General features: G+C 47.7%; 1 protein-coding gene across 6 annotated transcripts; it reads left to right on the forward strand.

The window, feature by feature from the left end:
• The first annotated feature begins 280 nt into the window (after positions 1-280).
• On the forward strand, positions 281-23,458 carry LOC138750682 (uncharacterized). Of its 6 annotated transcripts, none has more exons than XM_069912756.1 (5): positions 281-574; positions 6,075-6,244; positions 6,903-7,000; positions 13,976-14,073; positions 23,137-23,223. In XM_069912756.1, the coding sequence occupies exons 1-4, from the start codon at positions 498-500 to the stop codon at positions 14,060-14,062; spliced, it is 432 nt and encodes a 143-aa protein (XP_069768857.1). In that variant the 5' UTR covers positions 281-497; the 3' UTR covers positions 14,063-14,073; positions 23,137-23,223. The 6 variants fall into 6 exon arrangements, with proteins under 6 accessions (XP_069768857.1, XP_069768858.1, XP_069768856.1 ...); XM_069912757.1 differs by lacking the exon at positions 23,137-23,223 and adding an exon at positions 16,312-16,380; XM_069912755.1 differs by lacking the exon at positions 6,075-6,244 and adding an exon at positions 2,990-3,160 and having other exon boundaries at positions 282-436.
• The last annotated feature ends 1,119 nt before the right edge of the window (positions 23,459-24,577 follow it).

Here is a 24,577-nt window from a genome sequence, read left to right on the forward strand (position 1 = left end):
ATTGGGATTAATACAAAATCATGTCACTTATGAAGGGAGATTACAGGCAATGTCAATAAAATAGTCAACTAAAGTGTCCGCAAAATGGAATCAAATATCAAGGAGGTAGAAGAGATAACAACTGAAGTAACTTATACAAGTTGAACTACCCCTCCCCCCCGACCCCTTGCTTGGGAAAATTGAGGAGGATTGAAATAGCTGGATGTCCCTGGCCATTACACTAGTGGTGTCACAAAGAGGGGAGGTGACACAGATGGGGAGATGATGTCACAGAGTGGGGCAACTGCTGATGTGTTGCCATAGCTGAGCTGCACCAGGCCAGAGCAGCACAAGTAGGATGTCTCTCCTGGAAGGGCAATGAGGCCCACATGAGGGAACATTCCAGGGACCCTCTCTGATCAACGGCGTTGTGTTTGGAAGCGCCCAGGGCCCATGGGTGAGATAAAGATCCTGTCACCTGCTCCACTACTGGGACAGAGCCTCCTCCAGCACCATCCATGACCCGGTGTGGCCAGAGAGAATGGAGGCCACATTTAACACCCTCTCTCCATCCTGAATGCAAGGCGATTTCTAGGCAGGTGCGAGAGAGCAGTGGCTTGGGCAGGGATACAGGGATGGGGTCTGTAGCAGTGGAGGTTGAGTGGAGGGCAGAACGAAAATATGGGGGTGCACCAGAGGCAGAGGGAGATTGGATCAGAAGTAGGGTTGAGCTGGAGGGCTGGGGTGGGAGGGGATGGAAGGCACTGAGGAACCGGGAGTGTGGTATTGGGTGAGAGATGAAAAAAGGATCGAGGAATTGGCGTGGGGCGCGGGTGAGGTATCTTGGGAGAGCAGTTTTCGGGAGTGGGAGGGAAGGTAGCCCTTCCAACAGGAATGGTAAAGAGCTCTCCCCTAACCCCAGAATGCGATCTCTCCCACTGTGAGACAGAATCGCCCTTCCACACCCCACAACACTGGATTATAGAACCTGTTCCATCTTTTCCCACCTCCCCCCCAACCCATCCCACCACCAACAATCCCAGATCAAGGTGCTGGAAAGCGTTGATGGTGTGGCGACTCAACAGCGTTTAGCAATGAAGCAAGGGGCTCCTTCCACTCCATGAGATGTCTTGGGAGACGAAGTCTCGTTTGTGTTGTGGAAGGTCTCAGTCCTGCTGAGCTTTTGGAGTTGGGGAGGAATTCAGATGCTCTATCTCCCTTGGAGCATGCTGGAGAATGAGGGGTGACCTGACCCTCTTGGAGAAGGAGGGTTGTGGACAAAAGGAATGGCTCTGAACCCTGTCCCCCCCAGGGAGATGGTTCTACTTAGAGAGAAGTTTGGGGTATCACAAACACTTTATATGCATATTATCAAGTGCAAGATTTATTTGTTAGAATATTTTGGTTAAATGAACTTTGAGAAATTTATTGTTGATAAGGGCAAAAAGGGATTTGTTTCAGAAATGTATGTTACTACAAGAAAAGATGACGAATGTGGATATATTTAAAACATATATGCTTCTAAATGCCTATATCTGTGGAGGAGTGATCTGATATGTGTCTTGATAGTGTTATGAAGTTAATAAATCTTCAATATAGTTTGGTTTATGATAATGTTTTGCATCAGTTATACTAAAGTCCTGAAATATTGGAAATAGATGGATTTAGTTTGTCAGATTGGTGTTTTTGGTTTGGTGAAAAGACAGGTACTTCCTTAGATTCAGTATGGGAATGTACAAAAGTTAGGCTCTTTTGGGAACAAATAATTAACTTTTTGAGAGGTTTATTGAAAATAGATCTATATGTCGACCCATGGGTATGTTTATTGGGATATATGAAGACGATAATGACAGGTTTACGATTGGAGAAACCTCAAATTGCATTTATACGTCCACGGTTGGCAGTAGCTAGAAAATGTCCAGCTGTCACTTGGAAAAATGATGTTGAACTGAGTATACAAAGATGGCAGAACAAAATTCAATCATGTATTCATTTGGAAAGGATAAGTCATTCTTCATATTGATAAGTTTGCTGTGTATGATAATTGAAGCTTCGATGTCGATAACTGTATCTTGTTCTCTTCTGTTGCATCTTTCTGAAATATCTTCTCCAATACTGCAATTTCTTTTTCTAAATCTTGAAGTTCTGCTTTAAGTTGCTTCTTCACTTTTGCTGTGTAACGAATAACTTGACCCTGTAAGAATCCTTTTAAAGAACCCCATAACGTAAATTTACTGTGAACTGATCCCGCGTTTGTTTCTGAAAATTCTTAATCTGATCTTTGACATACAAAATAAATTCAGGGCTTTGTAGCAACATCTCATTAAATCTCCAACGATAGTTAATTCCCGCCATCTCGGCAACATTACATTTAATTAACAACAACGAATGGACTGATAAAATCCTACTCTTGTACTCAGCTTGTTCAATCCTACCCTGCAAATGAGCTGATTCCCAAAAAAATCTATTCTTGAGGATGACTCATGACGAGCTACATAAAAAGAATAATCCTTCTCAGTCGGATTCATCCGTCGCCATATTTCAACCAAATTTAAACCCCCCATCAACTCAATTATTCTTTTTGCCAATTTGGTTTCCTTCACAATTTTTGGAGACTTAGCCAACAGTGTATTTGGAACGTATGTGTTTAGATGTTAAATAAAAGTTTTATTTCTGATGAAAGTTGTAGAGACATAGCACACCATCCAGCAACCTGTCATAATCGGTCTGACTGTGTTTTAAAAAAGGCTCCGATGTGGGGAGGGTGTAGGGGGGACGGGGGAGGAGGGGGGTTGTAGGGGTTAGTTTTAGATTAGATATATTTTGGTTTTGTAAAACTCTTCAATAAAATTAAAAAAAAAATAGAGTCTGGAACGAACCACCAGAGCATTAATTCTGACATTGAGGTGATGTTTGGAAGAAAGTTCGTGGGAAGGATAGACACCATGTTGGACAAATGGCCAGTTCTGTGCTCTCTGGGTGTGTAAATGCTACTGCTTCTGCCCCACAGGAGATAGCAATAAGGCCACAAGAGTGGTGGCCACACTGGATCAAGGAGGTGCCCTACGCAGATGTTTAAATTATCGGCAGTGGGTCTTTCGGTGTGGTGTTCCAGGCCTGGCTGGTGGATGGTGGAGAGCTGATAACCATCACGAAGGTCTTGCAGGGCAAAAGATTCAAGGTGAGGGGGATGAACAGTTTTTCAGAAATGGGACAGCCTGAAATTTAAATTTACTCATGCAGCATTGACACATGTCAATGTTATTTGATATTCATCAAATAAACCCCTGCGACCAAATTACACCCAATTGACCTACACCCATGATGTGTTTTTGAAGGGTGGGTGGTAACTATGCAGCTGATGGAAACCCACATAAAGCCAGGGAGACAGTGCTGGATTCATACCCTGGTCGCTGGCTCTGTAACACCATTGCACTTACCGCAACACTAAACGGGCCACCTCTTGGTGAGCGAACCTGCACCAAGACACAGTGTGACCAGACTAACCTAGTTAGCCCGCCCGGGGCTATTAATGGTGCCACTAACCCCAGTTTCAAATTTGACGCGGTCTTCCAGGGAGGTTGGAACCTGTTCTGATGGACGGTTAATCTGAAGTTAAGGGAGATGATTATTCTTGCAGGAAGGTTTGCTAGTGTTCCTCTGGTGGAGTGGGGGATGGGTGATGTTTAATCTAGATTTGCAAGGAGATTGGAACCAGACTGACAGAGCAGATAGGGGAGTGGAGGAGGGAAAAGATGATGTCCAGATTGTGTCAATTCAGAAATCAAACGGTTGTATCTGATGGAAATGTTCTCAGGTGTATCTATTTCACTGAAAGGGGTATTGTCAGAAAGGCAGATGTTTGGAGCATGGATTGGCACATGGAACTTTGAAACTGTAGCCATTAGTAAGGCTTGGTGGGAGGAAGCCCAGTACTGGCAGCATGACGTTTCAGTGGTTTCCGATGTGATAGAGGGAGAGGAATGAAAGGGAGAGGAGTGGCGTTACATCATATGAAATATTATTGCAGTGCTAAGACAGGACAGACCCTCGGGCTTGTCTATTGAGGGTCTCTGGGTGGAATTGTTAAACGGGAAAGGGATAACCACACGCATGAGCTTGTATTATAGACTGCCCATCAGTAAATGAGAATTAGAGAAACAAATCTGGAGAAAATAGCAGAGAGTTGCAGGAAAGATTAAATCGTCGAGGATTGTTTTCGCTCGAGTTCAGAAGAATGAGAGGAGATCTTATAGAAACATATAGGATTATGAATGGTATGGATAGGATAGATGTAGGAAGGTTTTTTGAGCTGGCCAGGGAAACTAAAACGAGAGGACACAGCCTCAAGATTCTGGGGAGTAGATTTAGCACAGAGATGAGGAAAAATAGTTTTTCCCAGAGTGCAGTGCATGTTTGGAATTCTCTAACCAGGGAAGTGGTTGAGGCTGCCTCATTAAATATATTTAAAATTCAGTTAGATAAATTTTTAAATGATAGAAGAATTATGGGATATGGGGAGAAGGCAGGTAGGTGAAGTTAGGTCATAAATTAGATCAGCCATGATCGTATTGAATGGCGGAGCAGGCTCGATGGGCCATTTTTGGCCTACTCCTGTTCCTATTTCCTATGTTCTTATGTTCCAAACATAAGGCTGGAATAGTAGATTTGAACTTTCCACATATTGACTGGGACTGATGGCTTGGAGTCTGTCAAATGTGTCCAGGAAAGTTTTTCAATCGATATATAGAGGTACCAACCAGAGAGAATGCAGTAATGGATCACCTATTGCCAAACAAGACAAGAGGGACATATGTATATGGGGGGGGAATATTTTGAGTCCAGTGATTTGTTTCAAGTTTATTATGGAGATGGATTGGCCTGGTCTTCGGGTTGAGATTCTAAATTGGAGAAAGGGCAAGTTTGAGGAAATGAGAAAGGGTCTAGAAAGCATGGATTGGAACAGGTTGTTCTGAGGCAAATGTGTTCAGTCAGTGGGAGGCTTTCAAAGTGGAAACACAAGGTCTGCATGTGAAGATTAAAGGCAAAGTTAGCACGCAGAGGGAACCTTGATTTTCCAAAGAAGAGAGTGGTGTACAGCTGATACAGGCAACAAGGAGCAAATGAGGATCTTGAGAGGAGGATTAAAAAATGCAGGACCAAATTAATAGGGAAATCTGGAGGGACAAAATTGGTCCTCTTGTAGATCAGAGTGATCACTTATGTATGAAGCTACAAGAGATGGGGGAGATCTTCTAGCTTTTTCTTAAAGCTCTTTTTGCTCAGGAAACTGGCACAGAGTCTAGGGGAGCGAGGCATATAAGCAGTGAGGTCAGGGAACCTAGATAAAGAGGAGGAAGTGCTTGTAGTCTTAAAGTGAATCAAGGGGGATAAATCCCCAGTTCCCTTGGAATTTGAGGGAGGCTGGTGCAGAAATTGCAAACGCCCTGGGAGATAGATATAATAACATCCTGAGCCACAGGTGAGGTGCCTGAGGATTGGAGGGGAGCTCATCTTGTCCCGTTGTTTAAAAAGAAGCTCCAAAAATAACCTAGGAAATGATAGGCCGGTGAGCCTAATACCAGGAGTGAACAAGTCATTAGAAGGTGCTCTAAGAGATTGGATATAGAAGTATTTTGACAGTTAGGGACAAATAAGGACCAGCCAACATGGCTTTGTGCACATACTAGGAATATTGATGAAGAGAAGACTTGTCTACATGGACTTGAGTAAAGCATTTAAGATGTTCCCACATGGGAGGAAGGTTCAGTGGCTTGGTATTTCTGGTGATGCGTAGATTGGTTTCAGCATTAGCTTTGTGGGAGAAACCAGAGGGTGGTTGTGGATGACTGGCTCTCTGACTGGAGGCTACGACTCTTGGTGTGTCTCAAGGATGTCCCCAAATTTTTTAGACCATCAACCCCTTCATGGAACGTTTGATCCCTCATCGACCCCCAGGCATGGAATCCCGACAGTTTGACGGTGTGTTGTTGGGGAGGTGGGATGACTTGGCCGGCACTGGATGGGTGGGGGTGGGGGCACTATCAAAGGTACAAAGAACACAAACGCTCAGTCTTTCCTCTCGTTCTCTACAGAAAATATGGCCACCATCAAGCCCTGCTCTTGCAAGAGGATGGCCACCACTGCCATAGGTGCTATTTTCGGTTGATCCACCCCTGCTTTCCACCACATAGATTTGATTGGCCCCAGTATTATCAAGCACCAGAGCTCATCTTTAGAACTCCTGACTACATCTCAAATACCGGTGAGTAATAAACCAGACTTTAGGAAGGCAGCCCTGTCACTTGAGGCAAAAAGGCAGAACTGTCCAGCACAGAGAGAGAGGGTTATCCCTTAGGTAAGAAATTGATGTCACGGGTTGGGGGGTGTTGGGCATAGAGATTGAGGTGGAGAGAGTATCCCATGATGACTGAGATGGTGATGTCCCAAATAGAGAGGGAGGGGAGCGTGTTGAGTGTTCTCATGTAAAACAGAGAAAGCTTCATCCAAGGTGGGAAGAGATAGATTGAGGCAGAGTTATCCGAGGGAGAGATGTGACATAGAGAGGGATGAGGGATATGCCAGAGAAAGAGGGGAGAGGTGCCAGAGAGGGGGAGGATGAGAGAGGTGCCAGAGATAGAGGTGCCAGAGAGTGGAAGCAAATCTAAATAGGTCATATGCATTAAATGGTAGCTATTGAGATGTGCAGAGCTACAAAGGGATTTAGGATTTATGGTAAATGAATGGTATGGATAGGATAGATGTAGGAAGGGTGAGGTGCCTCAACGTGTGTGATATGACGGTGCGGAGAGAGCTTCATTCACCCGGGTTGTTCAATTGGACAGTCCCCACACTCAACTTCACTGTCTCTCACGTCCCACGACACCCTGTGACATTGACGCCAGGCCTTCCCTCTCTTGCAGATATCTTTTCAGCTGGCTATGTGTTGGCTGAGCTCTTATTGGGACAGCTTATCTTCCCCAGGGACAGTGGGGTGGAGCAGCTGGTGGAGATGATCAAGGTAAGCAATGTTGAATCAAGAGTGGTGGGGGTGTGTCAGACCCAATCTCACCATACCGTACGCCCAGACCTGCCCGTCAAGATGAGACCCGCAGCAGAAGGTGGGAGAGGGTGAGAGAGCTGATTGGTGGATATATGTGGGAAGGGACAAGCGAAGTGCTTGGTGAATACAGGTGGAAGGGGGAGGGAAATGTTAGGATAGAAACATCGAAAAATCAAAGCAGGAGTAGGTCATTCGACCCGTCGAGCCTGCTCCACAATTCAACGAGATCATGGCTGATCTTAAAGTTCAGCACCCCATCCCCGCCTTCTCTCCGTAACCTTTAATACCCTTATACTGAAGAAATAGATCTAATTCCCTCTTAAATATATTTAATGAACCTGCCTCCACTGCCCTCTGTGGCAATGAATTCCACAGATTCACCACCCTCTGGTTCAAGAAATTCCTCCTCATCTCGGTCCTAAATGGTTTGCCTATTATCCTCAAACCATGGCCCCGGGTTCTGGATTTTCCCATCCTTGGAAACATCCCATCTGCATCCATTCTGTCCAGTCCTGCCAGAATTTTATATGTCTCTATGAGATCCCCCCTCAATCTTCTAAACTCCAGCGAGTACAACCCCCATTCGCACAATCTTTCCTCATAAGTCATTCCTGCCATTCCAGGTATCAGCCTGGTGAATCGCCTCTGCACTCCCTCCATTGCAAGAACTTCCTTCCTTAGGTAAGGTGACCAAAACTGCACATAATACTCCAGGTGGGGTCTCACAAGGCCCTGTACAGCTGCAGTAAGGTATCCTTGTTCCTATACTAAAACCCTCTTGATATGGAGGACAAAATACCATTTGTCTTTTTAACCGCCTGCTCTACCTGCATGCTCTCATTCAGATACTGGTGTATAAGTACCCCTAGGTCTCTCTGCAATTCCCCATCTCTTAATCTATTGCCATTCAAATAGTAATCTGCCCTCCGGTTTGTATTACCAAAGTGGATAACCTCACATTGATCCACGTTGTAGTGCATTTGCCATGGATCTGCCCAGTCCCTCAATTGATCCAAATCACACTGGAGCTTCCTGACCCCCTCTTCCTTGCACACAACCCCTCCTAGCTTAGTGTCATCTGCAAATTTGGAGATATTACATCCAATCCCCTCATCCAGATCATTAATGTAAATTGTGAACAGATGGGGTCCCAGTACAGATCCCTGTGGCACCTTACTGGTCTCCGCATGCCACTCAGAAAACGAGCCATTTATCCCAACTCTGTCTTCTACCTTCCAGACAGTTCTCAATCCACATCAATACTTTGCCCCCAATCCCATGAGCCTTGATTTTGGAAGCCAGTGGTTTATGCGGGACCTTACCAAAGGCCTTTTGGAAGTCCAGGTACACCAGATCCACTGGCTATCCCCCATTTATTTTACCTGTCACCATCTCAAAGAATTCCAATAGATTTGTCAAGCACGATTTACCTTTTGTAAATCCATGTTGACTCCGTCCGATCCCTTCTCTGTTGTCTTATGCTCCGCTATTACATCCTTAATAATGGATTCAATCATTTTGCCCACTACTGACGTCAGGCTCACCGACCTATAATTTCCCGCTTTTTCTCTACACCAATTTTTAAATAGTGGGGTAACATTAGCTACCCTCCACTCCATGGGTATTGATCCTGAGTCTATCGAGTTCTGGAAAATAATTCTTAAAGCATCTGCTATCTGAATGTCCACTTCCTTAAGTACCCTAGGATGTAGATTATCAGGCCCTTGGGATTTATCTGCTTAAAATCCCATCAATTTCCTCAAGACCATGTCCTTAGAGATACTGATTTCTTTCAGTTCCTCCCTTGCATTAGTCTCCATGTTTCCCAACATCCTTGGGAAGTTATTTGTATCCTGTCTTGTAAAAACAGAACTAAAGTAAGAATTTAATTGGTCTGCCATTTCCTTATTCCCCATTATATATTCCCCTGATTCCGACTGCAAAGGACCTACTCTGGATTTCACCAATCTTTTCCTCTTAACATATTTATAAAAGCTTTTGCAGTCAGTTTTATATTTGCCGCCAGCTTACTTTCGTAATTTATTTTTGCTCTCTTGATTAATCCCTTTGTCCTCCTTTGATGCATCTTGAACTGCTCCCAGTCTTCAGTTGTGGTAATTTTTCTGGCCAATGGATATGCTCTCTCTTTGGACCTAATACTGTTTCTAATTTCCCTTGTTATCCACGGTCAGGTCAGACTTGGGGTCGGAGGAGACAGTGAGTCAGTGCCTGGTGTCAGGTGAGAGGAGGAGAAGGAGGAGCTGGGAGTTAATTCGGGTTAATTGGTAAGGGGCTAATAAAAGGAGTAGAAAAGGAGGGAGCGGCCAGCGTGGAGCGTCGAAGTGAGTGAGTGACCCAGTGAAGGAGTGGGGACTCTGGCTCGAGGAGTGTCCCAGTGAAGGAGTGGGGACTTTGGCTCGAGGAGTGGCCCAGTGAAGGAGTGGGGACTTTGGCTCGAGGAGTGGCCCAGTGAAGGAGTGGGGACTTTGGCTCGAGGAGTGGCCTAGTGAAGGAGTGGGGACTTTGGCTCGAGGAGTGGCCCAGTGAAGGAGTGGGGACTTTGGCTCGAGGAGTGGCCCAGTGAAGGAGTAGGGACTTTGGCTCGAGGGACTTCGGTGAGCAGGGGCTAAGAAGGAACTTATTAGTCAAGGGTATTATAGTAAGAAAGGAGGAAATGGAGTCAGTTGGGGTAGTTAAGTGCTCCAATTGTGGGATGTGGGAAATCAGAGACTGCACAGCTGTTCCTGACTACTACATCAGCAAAAAGGTGCATCCAATTGTATATAATGAGTGACCGTGTTGGGAGCTTGAGCTGCAAATGGATGAACTGAGGATCATAAGGGAAGCAGAGGCGGTGATAGAGAGGAGTTACAGGGAGACAGTCACCCCTAGAAGGCAGGACTCAGGGAATTGGTTGACTGTGAGGAAAGGAGGGAGAGTGCCAGTGCAGAGTACCCCTGTGGAAGTGCCCCTCAGCAACATGTATTTGGCTTTGGATACTGCTGGGGGGAACAGCTTATCAGGGATGAGTCGTGGGGGTCAGGTATCTGGCACAGGGGCTTCCCGTGAGGTTCAGAAGGGAAAGAAGGAAAAGGATAGGATTCTTGTAGTTAGGGATTCATTAGTCAGAGGGACAGATAGAAGGTTTGTGGGATGAGATCGGGGATCCAGGTTGGTATGTTGCCTCCCTGGTGCCAGGGTCAGAGATATCTCTGATCTAGTACATAGAATTCTGCAAGGGGAAGGAGAACAGCCAGAAGGAGAACAGCCAGAAGTCGTGGTCCATGTGGGGACCTATGACTTAGTTAAAAGTGGGGATGAGGTCCTGAAACAGGATTATGTAGAATTTGGTAGGAAGTTAAAAAACAGGACCTCCAAGGTAGTAATCTCTGGATTGCTGCCCGTGCCACGCGCTAGTGAGGGTAGAAATAGGAGGATGTGGAGGATGAATGCGTGGCTAAAGAGATGGTGCAGGGGGCAAGGGATAAGATTTCTGGATCATTGGGATCTCTTCTGGGGAAGGTCTGACCTGTACAAGAGGGACGGACTCCACTTGAACTGGAGGGGGACCAATGTGCTGGCAAGCAGATTTGCTACAGCAGTGGGGGAAGGTTTAATCTAGTTTGGCAGGGGGGTGGGGAACAGAGTGTGAGAGCAGTGTCCAGGGAGTATGGCCACCTAGATAGGAATAAAAAAGATAAGAAAGGTAGGATGGAGATAAGGGTAGAAGGTAAAAAAGAGAATATATGTGAGGGACATTCTCTGAGATGCATATATTTTAATGCAAGAAGCATAGTGAACAAGGTAGATGAGCTGAGAGCATGGACAGATACTTGGGGTCACGATATTGTGGCAATTAGTGAGACCTGGCTATAGGAGGGGCAGGACTGGCAACTTAATATTCCAGGATACATTTGTTTTAGATGTGATAGATCAGGGGGTAAAAATGGAGAAGGAGGTGCTCTGCTTGTTAAGGAGGACATTACTGCCGTGAGGTGGCAGGATGGTATGGAGGGATCGACCAGTGAGGCTGCTTGGGTGGAATTGAGGGGTGGAGGAGGCAAGAGGGTGCTAACAGGTGTGTATTACAGACCACCCAATGGGCCAAGAAAATTAGAGGAACAAATTTGTAGGGAGATAACGTATATGTGTGAAAATCATAGGTTAGTGATCATGGGAGATTTTAACTTTGATTGGGATACACATACAGTTCGAGGGCTGGATGGGCTGAAGTTCGTTAAATGTGTTCAGGATTGTTTTCTAAATCAGCTAGTAGAAGAACCGACTTGGGATAGTGTAATACTGGACCTCCTGTTAGGCAACGAGCTAGGTCAGGAGGCGGACATTAATGTTGGAGATCCAATTAGGTCTAGTGATCATAATTCTGTAAGTTTTAGGGTAATTTTTGGGAAGAGCAAGGAGAGGCCTAAAGTTGTGGTTCTGGATTGGAAAAGAGCAAATTTCGAAGGAATAAGAAGGGATTTGGGGAGTATTGAGTGGGACAGGATATTTTCAGGTAAGGATGTTAATGAAAAATGGAGGATATTCAAATAAGAAATTTTGAGGGTACAGAGTAGTTATGTCCCAGTGTGGATCAAAGGAAAGGCTGGAAGTCATAGGGAGGCTTGGTTTTCGAGGAATATTGGAAATTTGGTGAGGAGAAAAAGGGAGGTGTACAAGAGGTATAAAGAGCAGGGAGCTGAGAAGTTGAAGGAGGACTACAAGGAGTGTAGAAGGAATCTTAAGAAAGAAATTAGAAAGGCCGAAAAAAGGCATGAAGAGGTATTGGCTGACAGAGTAAAAATAAATCCAAAGGGTTTCTATAAGTACATTAAAAGTAAAAGATTAGTGAGGGATTAAATTGGTCCCCTTGTAGGCAGCGAGGGTAGGCTGAGTGAGAAGTCAGAGGAAATCGGGGAAATTTTGAATGATTTCTTTGCCTCGGTATTCACAAAGGAAAAAAATGTTGAACCAGTTGAAGTTAAGAAGAATCGTGGGGACGTCATGAAGCATATAAGGATAACCGAGGAGGTAGTGATGGCTGTGTTAAAAAAGATAAAAGTGGATAAATCTCCCGGACTGGACAAAATATTCCCTAGGACATTCAGAGAGGCTAGTGGACGGTTAGTGGGGCCATTAACAGAGATATTTAGGACATCACTGGCCACGGGGGTGGTGCCAAAGGATTGGAGGGTGGCGCATGTTGTTCCGCTGTTTAAGAAAGGGTCTAAATGTAAACCTAGGAATTATAGGCCTGTAAGTCTGACGTCTGTGGTGGGCAAGTTGATGGAAAGTGTGCTGAGGGATGGTATTTACAAATTTTTGGAGGTACAGGGATTGCGAGGGAGTAATCAGCATGGTTTTGTCAGGGGTAGATCATGCTTGACAAAAAATTTTGAGTTCTTCTAGGGGGTTACAGAAAAGTTTGATGAAGGGAAAGTTGTGGATGTTGTCTATTTGGACTTTAGTAAAGCTTTTGAAAAAGTTCCCCACAGGAGGTTAGGAAGAAAGGTAGAGGCATAAAGTATAAATAAGGTGGTAGTGAAATGGATTCAGCAATGGTTGGATGGGAGGTGTCAGAGAGTCGTGGTAGAAAATTGTTTGTCCAATTGGAGGCCGGTGACTAGTGGAGTTCCTCAGGGATCGGTCCTGTGTCCACTATTATTTGTTATATATATTAACGATCTGGATGTAGGGGTGGAGAATTGCATAAGGAAGTTTGCGGATGACACAAAGGTCGGTGGTGTTGTGGACAGTGAGGTAGATCACCGTAGATTAAAAGGTGATTTAGGAAGGCTGGAGGTGTGGGTGAGAAATGGCTGATGGAATTTAATACAGAGAAATGTGAGGTGCTGCATTTTGGAAAGGCAAATTTCAATAGGTCATATACATTGAATGGTAGACAATTGAGGTGTGCAGATCAACAAAGGGATTTAGGAGTTATGGTAAATAGTACCCTCAAGGCTGATACTTAGGTAGATGGTGTGGTGAAGAAGGCATTTGGAATGTTGGCCTTCATAAATTGTAGTATCGAATTCAAGGGTAGGGAGGTTATGATGAAATTGTACAAGGCATTAGTGAGGCCAAATTTGGAGTACTGTGTACAGTTTTGGTCACCAAATTATAGGAAAGATATAAACAAAATAGAGAGAGTGCAGAGAAGGTTCATGAGAATGTTGACAGGATTTCAAGGTTTGATTTACAGGGAAAGGTTGTGCAAAGCGGGGCTTTTGTCTCTGGAGCGTAGAAGATTGAGGGACGACTTCATAGAGGTGTTTAAGATTTTAAAAGGGACAGACAGAGTAAATGTGGATAGGCTTTTTCAATTAAGAAAGGGGGAGATTCAAACTCGAGGACATGGTTTAAGATTGAAGGGGGAAAATTATAAGGGGAACATGAGTGGAAATTTCTTTACGCAGAGGGTGGTGGGGATGTGGAATGAGCTTCGGATAGACGTGGTTGAGGCGGGATCATTGGTTACGTTTAAGGAAAGACTGGATCGTTACATGGATAGGAGAGGACTGGAGGGGTATGGACCGGATGCTGGTCAGTGGGGCTAGTAGGGTGGGGATTTGCTACGGCATGGACTAGTAGGGCCGAACTGGCCTGTTCTGTGTTGTAAGTGGTTATATGGTTATATAGGGTAAGAAGTACTAGGGAGAGGGAGGGTGAGGTGCCTCAGAGTGTGTCATTAAATATATTTAAGAGGCAAATAGATCTATTTAAGAGGGAAATAGATTAGTATAGGGGTATTGAAGGTTACGGAGAGCATGCGGAAACGGGGTACTGTCTTTGTTGCTCTGCACATCTCAGAGCTTCACCCTGTGTCTGACCCCGTGTTGTTCAATGGGACAGTACACACACTCAACTCCACCGTCTCTCACGTCCCTCGGTACTCTGTGACATTGATTCGAGGCCTTCCCTCTCTTGCAGATATCTATTCAGCTGGCTGTGTGTTGGCTGAGCTGTTATTGGGACAGCTCATCTTCCCCAGGGACAGTGGGGTGGAGCAGCTGGTGAAGATGATCAAGGTAAGCAATGTTGAGTCAAGAGTGGTGGGGGTGTGTCAGACCCAATCTCACCCTACCCTACGCCCAGACCTGCCCGTCCAGATGAGACCCGCAGCAGAAGGTGGGAGAGGGTGAGAGAGCTGATTGGTGGATATATGTGGGAAAGGACAAGCGAGGTGCTTGGTGAATACAGTTGGAAGGGGGAGGGAACTGTCAGGATAGAAACATAGAAACATCGGAGCAGGAGTAGGTCATTCGACCCTTCGAGCCTGCTCCGCCATTCAACGAAATCATGGCTGTTCATAAAGTTCAGTACCCCGTCCCCGCATTCTCTCCGCTACCTTTAATACACTTATACTGAAGAAATAGATCTAATTCTCTCTTAAATATATTTAATGAACCTGCCTCTACTGCCCTGGGTGGCAATGAATTCCACAGATTCACCACCCTCTGGGTAAAGAAATTCGTCCTCATCTCGGTCCTAAATGGTTTGACTATTATCCTCAAACCATGCCCCGGGTTCTGGATTTTCCCATCCTTGGAAACATCCCATTTGCATCCATTCTGTCCAGTCCTGCCAGTATTTTATATGTCTCTATGAGATCCCCTCTCAATCTTCTAAACTCCAGCGAATACAATGCCAATTTGCCCAATCTTTCCTCATAAGTCATTCCTGCCATTCCAGGTATCAGCCTGGTGAATCGCCTCTGCACTCCCTCCATTGCAAGAACTTCCTTCCTTAGATAAGGTGACCAAAACAGCACACAATACGCCAGGTGGGGTCTCACCAAGGCCCTGTACAGCTGCAGTAAGGTATCCATGTTCCTATACTCAAACAGTCTTTATATGAAGGCCAACATAGCATTAGCCTTTTTAACTGCCTGCTGTACTTGCATGCTCGCCTTCAGAGACTGGTGTACAAGTACCCCTAGGTCTCTCTGCAATTCCCCATCTCTTAATCTATTGCCATTCAAATAGTAATCTGCCCTCCGGTTTGTATCACCAAAGTGGATCACCTCACATTTATCCACATTGTAGTGCATTTGCCATGGATCTGCCCAGTCCTTCAATTGATCCAAATCACACTGGAGCTTCCTGACCCCCTCTTCCATGCACACAACCCCTCCTAGCTTAGTGTCATCTGCAGATTTAGAGATATTACATCCAATCCCCTCATCTGAATCATTAATGTAAATTGTGAACAAGTGGGGTCCAAGTACAGATCCCCATGGCACCCCACTGGTCTCCGCCTGCCACTCAGAAAACGAGCCATTTATCCCAACTCTCTGTCTTCTACCTGCCAGACAGTTCTCAATCCACATCAATACTTTGACCCCAATCCCATGAGCCTTGATTTTGGAAGCCAGTGGTTTATGCGGGACCTTATCGAAGGCCTTTTGGAAGTCCAGGTAGACCACATCCACTAGCTCTCCCCCATTTATTTTACCTGTCACCATCTCGAAGATTTCCAATAGATTTGTTTAGCGCGATTTACCTTTTGTAAATCCATGTTGATTCCGTCCGATCCCTTCTCTGCTAGTCATATGCTCCGCTATTACATCATTAATAATGGATTCCATCATTTTGTCCACTACTGATGTCAGGCTCACAGCCCTATAATTTCCCGCGTTTCCTCTATTCCAATTTTTAAATAGTTGGGTAACATTAGCTACCCTCCAATCCACGGGTACCGATCCTGAGTCTATTGAGTTCTGGAAAATAATTCTTAAAGCATCTGCTATCTGAATGTCCACTTCCTTAAGTACCCTAGGATGTAGATTATCAGGCCCTTGGGATTTATCTGCATTCACTCCCATCAATTTCCACAAGACCATGTCCTTAGAGATACTGATTTCTTTCAGTTCCTCCCTTGCATTAGTCTCTATGTTTCCCAACATCCTTGGGAGGTTATTTGTATCCTCTCTTGTAAAAACAGAACTAAAGTAAGAATTTAATTGGTCTGCCATCTCCTTATTCCCCATTATATATTCCCCTGATTCCGACTGCAAAGGACCTACTCTGGATTTGACCACTCTTTTCCTCTTGACATATTTATAAAAGATTTTGCAGTTGGTTTTTATATTTGCCGCAAGCTTACTTTCGTAATTTATTTTTGCTCTCTTGATTAATCCCTTTGTCCTCCTTTGATGCATCTTGAACTGCTCCCAGTCTTCAGTTGTGGTAATTTTTCTGGCCAATGGATATGCTCTCTCTTTGGTCCTAATACTGTCTCTAATTTCCCTTGTTATCCACGGTCAGGTCAGACTTGGGGTCGGAGGAGACAGTGAATCAGTGCCTGGTGTCGGATGAGGGGAGGAGAAGGAGGAGCTGGGAGTTAATTCGGGTTAATTGGTAAGGGGCTAATAAAAGGAGTAGAAAAGGAGGGAGCGGCCAGCGTGGAGCGTCGAAGTGAGTGAGTGACCCAGTGAAGGAGTGGGGACTCTGGCTCGAGGAGTGTCCCAGTGAAGGAGTGGGGACTTTGGCTCGAGGAGTGGCCCAGTGAAGGAGTGGGGACTCTGGCTCGAGGAGTGTCCCAGTGAAGGAGTGGGGACTTTGGCTCGAGGAGTGGCCCAGTGAAGGAGTGGGGACTTTGGCTCGAGGAGTGGCCCAGTGAAGGAGTGGGGACTTTGGCTCGTTGAGTGGCCCAGTGAAGGAGTGGGGACTCTGGCTCGAGGAGTGTCCCAGTGAAAGAGTGGGGACTTTGGCTCGAGGAGTGGCCCAGTGAAGGAGTGGGGACTCTGGCTCGAGGAGTGTCCCAGTGAAAGAGTGGGGACTTTGGATCGAGGAGTGGCCCAGTGAAGGAGTGGGGACTTTGGCTCGAGGAGTGGCCCAGTGAAGGAGTGGGTACTTTGTCTCGAGGAGTGGCCCAGTCAAGGAGTGGGGACTTTGGCTCGAGGGACTTCCGTGAGCAGGGGCTAAGAAGGAACATATTAGATAAGGGTATTATAGTAAGAAAGGAGGAAATGAAGTCAGTTGGGGTAGTTAAGTGCTCCAATTGTGGGATGTGGGAAATCAGAGACTGCACAGCTGTTCCTGACGACTACATCTGCAAAAGGTGCATCAAATTGTATATAATTGGTGACCGTGTTGGGAAGCTTGAGCTGCAAATGGATGAACTGAGGATCATAAGGGAAGCAGAGGCAGTGATAGAGAGGAGTTACAGCGAGACAGTCACCCCTAGAAGGCAGGAGTCAGGGAATTGGTTCACTGTGAGGAAAGGAGGGAGAGGGCCAGTGCAGAGTACCCCTGTGGAAGTGCCCCTCAGCAACATGTATTTGGCTTTGGATACTGCTGGGGGGAAGAGCCTATCAGGGACGAGTCGTGGGGGTCAGGTATCTGGCACAGGGGCTTCCTCTGAGGTTCAGAAGGGAAAGAAGGATAAGGATAGGATTCTTGTAGTTAGGGATTTATTAGTCAGAGGGACAGATAGAAGGTTTGTGGGATGAGATCGGGATTCCAGGTTGGTATGTTGCCTCCCTGGTGCCAGGGTCAGGGATATCTCTGATCTAGTGCATAGAATTCTGCAAGGGGAAGGAGAACAGCCAGAAATCGTGGTCCTTGTGGGGACCTATGACTTAGTTAGAAGTGGGGATGAGGTCCTGAAACAGGATTATGTAGAATTTGGTAGGAAGTTAAAAAACAGGACCTCCAAGGAGGTAATCTCTGGATTGCTGCCCGTGCCACACGCTAGTGAGGGTAGAAATAGGAGGATGTGCAGGATGAATGCGTGGCTAATGAGATGGTGCAGGGGGCAAGGGATAAGATTTCTTGTTCATTGGGATCTCTTCTGGGGAAGGTCGGACCTGTACAAGAGGGACGGACTCCACTTGAACTGGAGGGGGACCAATGTGTTGGCAAGCAGATTTGCTAGAGCTGTGGGGGAAGGTTTAAACTAGTTTGGCAGGGGGGTGGGGAACATAGTGTGAGAGCAGTGTCCAGGGAGTATGGCCACCTAGATAGGAATAAAAAAGATAAGAAAGGTAGGATGGAGATAAGGGTAGAGGTAAAAAAGAGAATATATGTGAGGGTCATTCTCTGAGATGCATATATTTAATGCAAGAAGCATAGTGAACAAGGCAGATTAGCTGAGAGCATGGACGTATACTTGGGGTCACGATATTGTGGCAATTAGTGAGACATGGCTACAGGAGGGGCAGGACTGGCAACTTAATATTCCATGATACATTTGTTTTAGATGTGATAGATCAGGGGGTAAAAAAGGAGGAGGAGGTGCTCTGCTTGTTAAGGAGGACATTACTGCCGTGAGGTGGCAGGATGGTATGGAGGGATCGACCAGTGAGGCTGCTTGGGTGGAATTGAGGGGTGGAGGAGGCAAGAGGGTGCTAACAGGTGTGTATTACAGACCACCCAATGGGCCAAGAAAATTAGAGGAACAAATTTGTAGGGAGATAACGTATATGTGTGAAAATCATAGGTTAGTGATCATGGGAGATTTTAACTTTGATTGGGATACACATACGGTTAGAGGGCAAGATGGGCTGAAGTTCGTTAAATGTGTTCAGGATTGTTTTCTAAATCAGTTAGTAGAAGAACCGACTTGGGATAGTGTAATACTGGATCTCCTGTTAGGGAACGAGCTAGGTCAGGAGGCGGACATTAATGTTGGAGATCCAATTGGGTCTAGTGATCATAATTCTGTAAGTTTTAGGGTAATTTTAGGGAAGAGCAAGGAGAGGCCTAAAGTTGAGGTTCTGGATTGCAAAGAGCAAATTTCGAAGGAATAAGAAGGGATTTGGGGAGTATTGAGTGGGACAGGATATTTTCAGGTAAGGATGTTAATGACAAATGGAGGATATTCAAATAAGAAATTTTGAGGGTACAGAGTAGTTATGTCCCAGTGTGGATCAAAGGAAAGGCTGGAAGTCATAGGGAGGCTTGGTTTTCGAGGAATATTGGAAATTTGGTTAGGAGTAAAAGGGAGGTGTAGAAGAGGTATTAAGAGCAGGGAGCTGAGAAGTTGAAGGAGGACTACAAGGAGTGTAGAAGGAATCTTAAGAAAGTAATTAGAAAGGCCAAAAAAAGGCACTAAGAGTCTTTGGCTGACAGAGTAAAAATAAATTCAAAGGGTTTCTATAAGTACATTAAAAGTAAAAGATTAGTGAAGGATAAAATTTGTCCCCTTGTAGATAGCGAGGGTAGGCTGAGTGAGAAGTCAGAGGAAATGGGGGAAATTTTGAATGATTTCTTTGCCTCGTCATTCACGAAGGAAAAAAATGTTGAACCAGTTGAAGTAAAGAAGAATCGTGGGGAGGTCATGAAGCATATAAGCATAACCGAGGAGGTCGTGATGGCTGTGTTAAAAAAGATAAAGGTGGATAAATCTCCTGGACCGGACAAATTATTCCCTATGACACTCAGGGAGGCTAGTGGACGGTCAGTGGGGCCATTAACAGAGATATTTAGGATGTCACTGGCCACGGGGGTGGTGCCAAAGGATTGGAGGGTGGCGCATGTTGTTCCGCTGTTTAAGAAAGTGCCTAAATGTAAACCTGGGATTTCTAGGCCCGTTAGTCTGACGTCGGTAGTGGGCAAGTTGATGGAAAGTGTTCTGAGGGATGGTATTTACAACTATTTGGAGGAAGAGGGATTGTGAGGGCGTAATCAGCATGGTTTTGTCGGGGTAGATCATGCTTGACAAAACATTTCGCGTTCTTCGAGGGGATTACAAAAAAGGTTGATGAAGGGAAAGCGGTGGATGTTGTATATTTGGACTTTAGTAAAGCTTTTGACAAAGTTCACCACAGGAGGTTAGGGAAAAAGGTAGAGGCATTAGGTATAAATAAGGTGGTAGTGAAATGGATTCAGCAATGGTTGGATGGGAATTGTCAGAGAGTCGTGGTAGAAAATTGTTTGTCCAATTGGAGGCTGGTGACTAGTGGAGTTCCTCAGGGTTCGGTCCTGGGTCCACTATTATTTGTTATATATATAAACGATCTGGATGTAGGGGTGGAGAATTGGATAAATTTGCGGATGACACAAAGGTCGGTGGTGTTGTGGACAGTGAGGTAGATTACCGTAGATTAAAAGGTGATTTAGGAAGGCTGGAGGTGTGGGCTGAGAAATGGCTGATGGAATTTAATGCAGATAAATATGAGGTGCTGCATTTTGGAAAGGCAAATTTAAATAGGTCATATACATTGAATGGTAGACAATTGAGGCGTGAAGAGCAACAAAGGGAATTAGGAGTTATGGTAAATAGTACCCTCAAGGCTGATACTCAGGTAGATGGTGTGGTGAAGAAGGCATTTGGAATGTTGACCTTCATAAATTGGAGTATCGAATTCAAGAGTGGGGAGGTTTTGATGAAATTGTACAAGGCATTGGTGAGGCCAAATTTGGAGTACTGTGTACAGTTTTGGTCACCAAATTATAGGAAATATATAAACAAAATAGAGAGAGTGCAGAGAAGGTTCATGAGAATGTTAACAGGATTTCAAGGTTTGAGTTACAGGGAAAGGTTGTGCAGACTGGGGCTTTTTTCTCAGAAGCGTCGAAGATTGAGAGGGGACTTGATCGAGGTGTTTAAGATTTTAAAAGGGACAGACAGAGTAAACGTGGATAGTCTTTTTCAATTAAGAGTGGGGGAGATTCAAACGAGAGGGCATGGTTGAAGATTGAAGGGGGAAAATTTTAAGGGGAACATGTGGGGAAATTTCATTATGCAAAGAGTGGTGGGAATGTGGAATGAGCTTCCAACAGACGTGGTTGAGGCGGGATCATTGGTTACGTTTAAGGAAAGACTGGATCGTTACATGGATAGGATGGGACTAGAGGGGTATGGACCTGGTGCTGGTCAGTGGGACTAGGAGGGTGGGGTTTTGCTAAGGCCTGGACTAGTAGGGCTGAACTGGCCTGTTTTGTGCTCTAAGTGGTTATATGTAGTCACTTTTTTTGGTTTATTTTTATTCCAAACCGGTAGAAACGATTTTTGCAATTTCTCCATTAGATCTGTGAATGCTTTCCATTGCCTATCCACAGTCAACTCCCCCATAAACCACCAAATCAATCTTACTCAACTCCCGTCTCATACCATCATAGTTCCATTTATTTAAATTCAGGACCTTAGTCTCGGTTTTAATATCATCACTCCCCATGTCGAGTGAGAATTCGATCATATTGTGATCACTCCTACCCAAAGGGCCTCGCACAACAAGAGTGTCGATTAGCCCCTTATCATTGCATAATACCCAATCTAAAATGGCCTGCTCCCGAGTTGGTTCCTCGACATATCGGTCTAGATATTGGTCGATACAGGGAAAGGGGACTGGCAGGTGATTGGTTGATACAGGAGGCGGGTGAGAGGGCATTGGCAGGTGATTGGAGGATGCTGGTGGTGGAGAAGGGGGGATTATGAGGGGATCGGTGGAAGCAAGCGGGAGATGGTCAGGACAGCGAAAGTTTCTCTCTGACTGGAGGAGGACGCGGTGGGTGTGATGGGCAGTGGAAAGGGAAAGAGGGAGTGTTTGGAGGGTGGGACTTCCTGGTGAGTGGAGCCGTTAACATGGCTGAGATGGATGATGGGTCACTGGACTGTGAATGGAACCCCACTCCTGTCTTTGTGTGGGCCAGGCTGGAGAATGAGTGGAGGCTTGTTACTCCTCCATTGAACAGTTCCTTCCTTGTTTAGGGAAGCCTCCACTCCGCAGTCCTAGGGCTCGCCCCATGATCATGATTGAGTTTTCCAAGAGGTGATGAAGGAAATTGTGGAAGGTAAAAGGGTGGATGTGCTACACGTGGATTTTTTTGAGGTTTTGGGCTAGGTCACCACAGTGGCCTCATTCAGTACGTCCTGAGGCATGGGATCCATGGAGCCTTGGTTGTTTGGATTCAGAATTCACTTGCCTGCAGAAAGGAGAGAGTAGTAGTAGATGAACATGGCTGTTTCCGCTCCGTAAATGGTTATATGATGATATGGAACATATGATGCCTGGAGGTCAATGCTCCGGTATCCTCCGGACCCCTGCTGTGTGGTTTTTTTTATGAATGTCGATGGGCATGGACGGTTGGGTACGTCAGCGGATGAATCAAAGGTAGGGGTGGTGTGGACAATGTAGAACGTTGTCATAGAGAATTGGCAGATGGTGATGAATCTGGAGAAATGTGAAGTGATGCACTTTTGAAGGTTGTACTTGAGGGCAGAGTTCGTGGTTAATGGCAGCATTATTAACAGTGTGGCAGATCAGAGAAATGTTAAGGTTCATCTCCATAGATCTCTCAAGTTTGCTGCGCAAATGATAGGTTGGTTAAGGAGGAGTATTGTGTGCTGGGCCTTGATTAATCAGGGGAATTGGGTTCAAGAACAGAGAGGTAAAGTTGCAGAACTCTAATCTTGAGTCAGACCACACTTGGCTGTTGTGTGCATTCCTGGTTGCCTCATGACAGGATGGACGTGGAAGCTTTGGAGAGAGTGCAGAGGAGATTTACAAGGATGGTGGCTGGATTGGAAAAGGTCTGATGAGGCAAGGTTAGCAGAGTTAGGCCTTTTCTCTGGACACCAAAGAAGGATGAGAGGTGACTGAAATAGAGGCCCACGAGATGAGGAGAGGTACAGATTGGGTTGACAACCAGCACATATATTCTGGGGCAAGAATACCAGAGGACTCCAAAATTAAATGAGAGGATAAAGGTTTAGCGGAGACGAGATCGCTATGTTTTGTCACACAGTATAGTGGGTCCCTGGAATGCGTTGCAAGTGGTGATGGTCAAAACTGGTACAATAGGGATATTGAAAAGAGTCGAAGATAGGTACGTGAATATAAATTCATGTGAGGGAAGGAAGGGTTATATTGTTGTGGGGTAGGTTCGGATGGATCAGCTGAAGGGGCTCAACTAGTCCGTGATTGGTCCAACACTTTGCTGCCATGAAGTGGTGAACAAGGTTTTGGATGATGGGGAGCCTGAGTAGAAGAGACAAGATCGTGGTTCCTAACACACACCTGATCAAAAGGAGTGGAAATGGAAAGGCTGAAGTGTGGGGATTGGGGGGAGTGATTTGGATCCTCCTCAGTCAACGTGGTCAGGTTCAGGAAACATTTCCTCATTAACACATGCTTCTGTTCCCAGGAGAAGGAGAAAACTATGGAGACGAGCCAGGTGTCTACAACCATCTGGCCTTGCAGTGAAGAGGGATGGACAATCCCATGATGGCCTGAACCCCTCCCCCTTCCCCTCCCATGAGCAAGCACCCCCATTTTCACCCATTCTCCTTACACTTCCCCTTGCCTTTCCCTTCCACTTACCCTATCCCCTGAGCTAGCCCCTCCACTCCCCTCCCCTCCCTGCCCCTCCCCTCCCCACCCCTCCCCACCCCTCCCCCACCCCTCCCCGCCCCTCCCCTCCCCTCCCCTCCCCTCCCATCCCCGCCCCACCCCTCCCCGCCCCTCCCCTCCCCGCCCCTCCCTCCCCCTCCCCTCCCCTCCCCACCCCGCCCCTCCCCGCGCCCCCTCCCCGCGCCCCCTCCCCGCGCCCCCTCCCCGCGCCCCCTCCCCGCGCCCCCTCCCCGCGCCCCCTCCCCGCGCCCCCTCCCCGCGCCCCCTCCCCGCGCCCCCTCCCCGCGCCCCCTCCCCGCGCCCCCTCCCCGCGCCCCCTCCCCGCGCCCCCAACCCGCGCCCCCAACCCGCGCCCCCCTCCCCGCGCCCCCCTCCCCGCGCCCCCTCCCCGCGCCCCCTCCCCGCGCCCCCTCCCCGCGCCCCCTCCCAGCGCCCCCTCCCCGCGCCCCCTCCCCGCGCCCCCTCCCCGCTCCCCCACCCCGCGCCCCCTCCCCGCGCCCCCTCCCCGCGCCCCCTCCCCGCGCCCCCTCCCCGCGCCCCCTCCCCGCGCCCCCTCCCCGCGCCCCCTCCCCCGCGCCCCCTCCCCGCGCACCCCTCCCCGCGCCCCTCCCCGCGCCCCTCCCCGCGCCCCTCCCCGCGCCCCTCCCCGCGCCCCTCCCCGCGCCCCTCCCCGCGACCCTCCCCGCGCCCCCTCCCCGCGCCCCCATCCCCGCGCCCCCTCCCCCTCCCCTCCCCCTCCCCTCCCCTCCCCTCCCCCTCTCCCTCCCCCTCCCCTCCCCACCACTACACTCCCCTCCCCTCCCCTCCCCTCCCCTCCCCTCCCCGCCCCTCCACTCCCCTCCCCGCCCCACCCCGCCCCACCCCGCCCCACCCCGCCCCTCCCCGCGCCCCCTCCCCGCGCCCCCTATCCGCGCCCCCTATCCGCGCCCCCTCCCTGCGCCCCTCCCTGCGCCCCCTCCCTGCGCCCCCTCCCTGCGCCCCCTCCCCGCGCCCCCTCCCCGCGCCCCTCCCCGCGCCCCCTCCCCACGCCCCCTCCCCGCGCCCCCTCCCCGCGCCCCCTCCCCGCGCCCCCTACCCGCGCCCCCTCCCCGCGCCCCCGCCCCGCGCGCCCCTCCCCGCGCCCCCCGCCCCGCTCCCCCGCCCCGCGCCCCCGCCCCGCGCCCCCTCCCCGCGCCCCCGCCCCGCTCCCCCGGACCCGCGCCCCCTCCCCGCGCCCCCCCCTCCCCCCCCGCGCC

The sequence above is a fragment of the Narcine bancroftii genome, unplaced genomic scaffold, assembly GCF_036971445.1.
Source record: "Narcine bancroftii isolate sNarBan1 unplaced genomic scaffold, sNarBan1.hap1 Scaffold_221, whole genome shotgun sequence".
In the NCBI taxonomy this organism is placed as follows: domain Eukaryota; kingdom Metazoa; phylum Chordata; class Chondrichthyes; order Torpediniformes; family Narcinidae; genus Narcine; species Narcine bancroftii.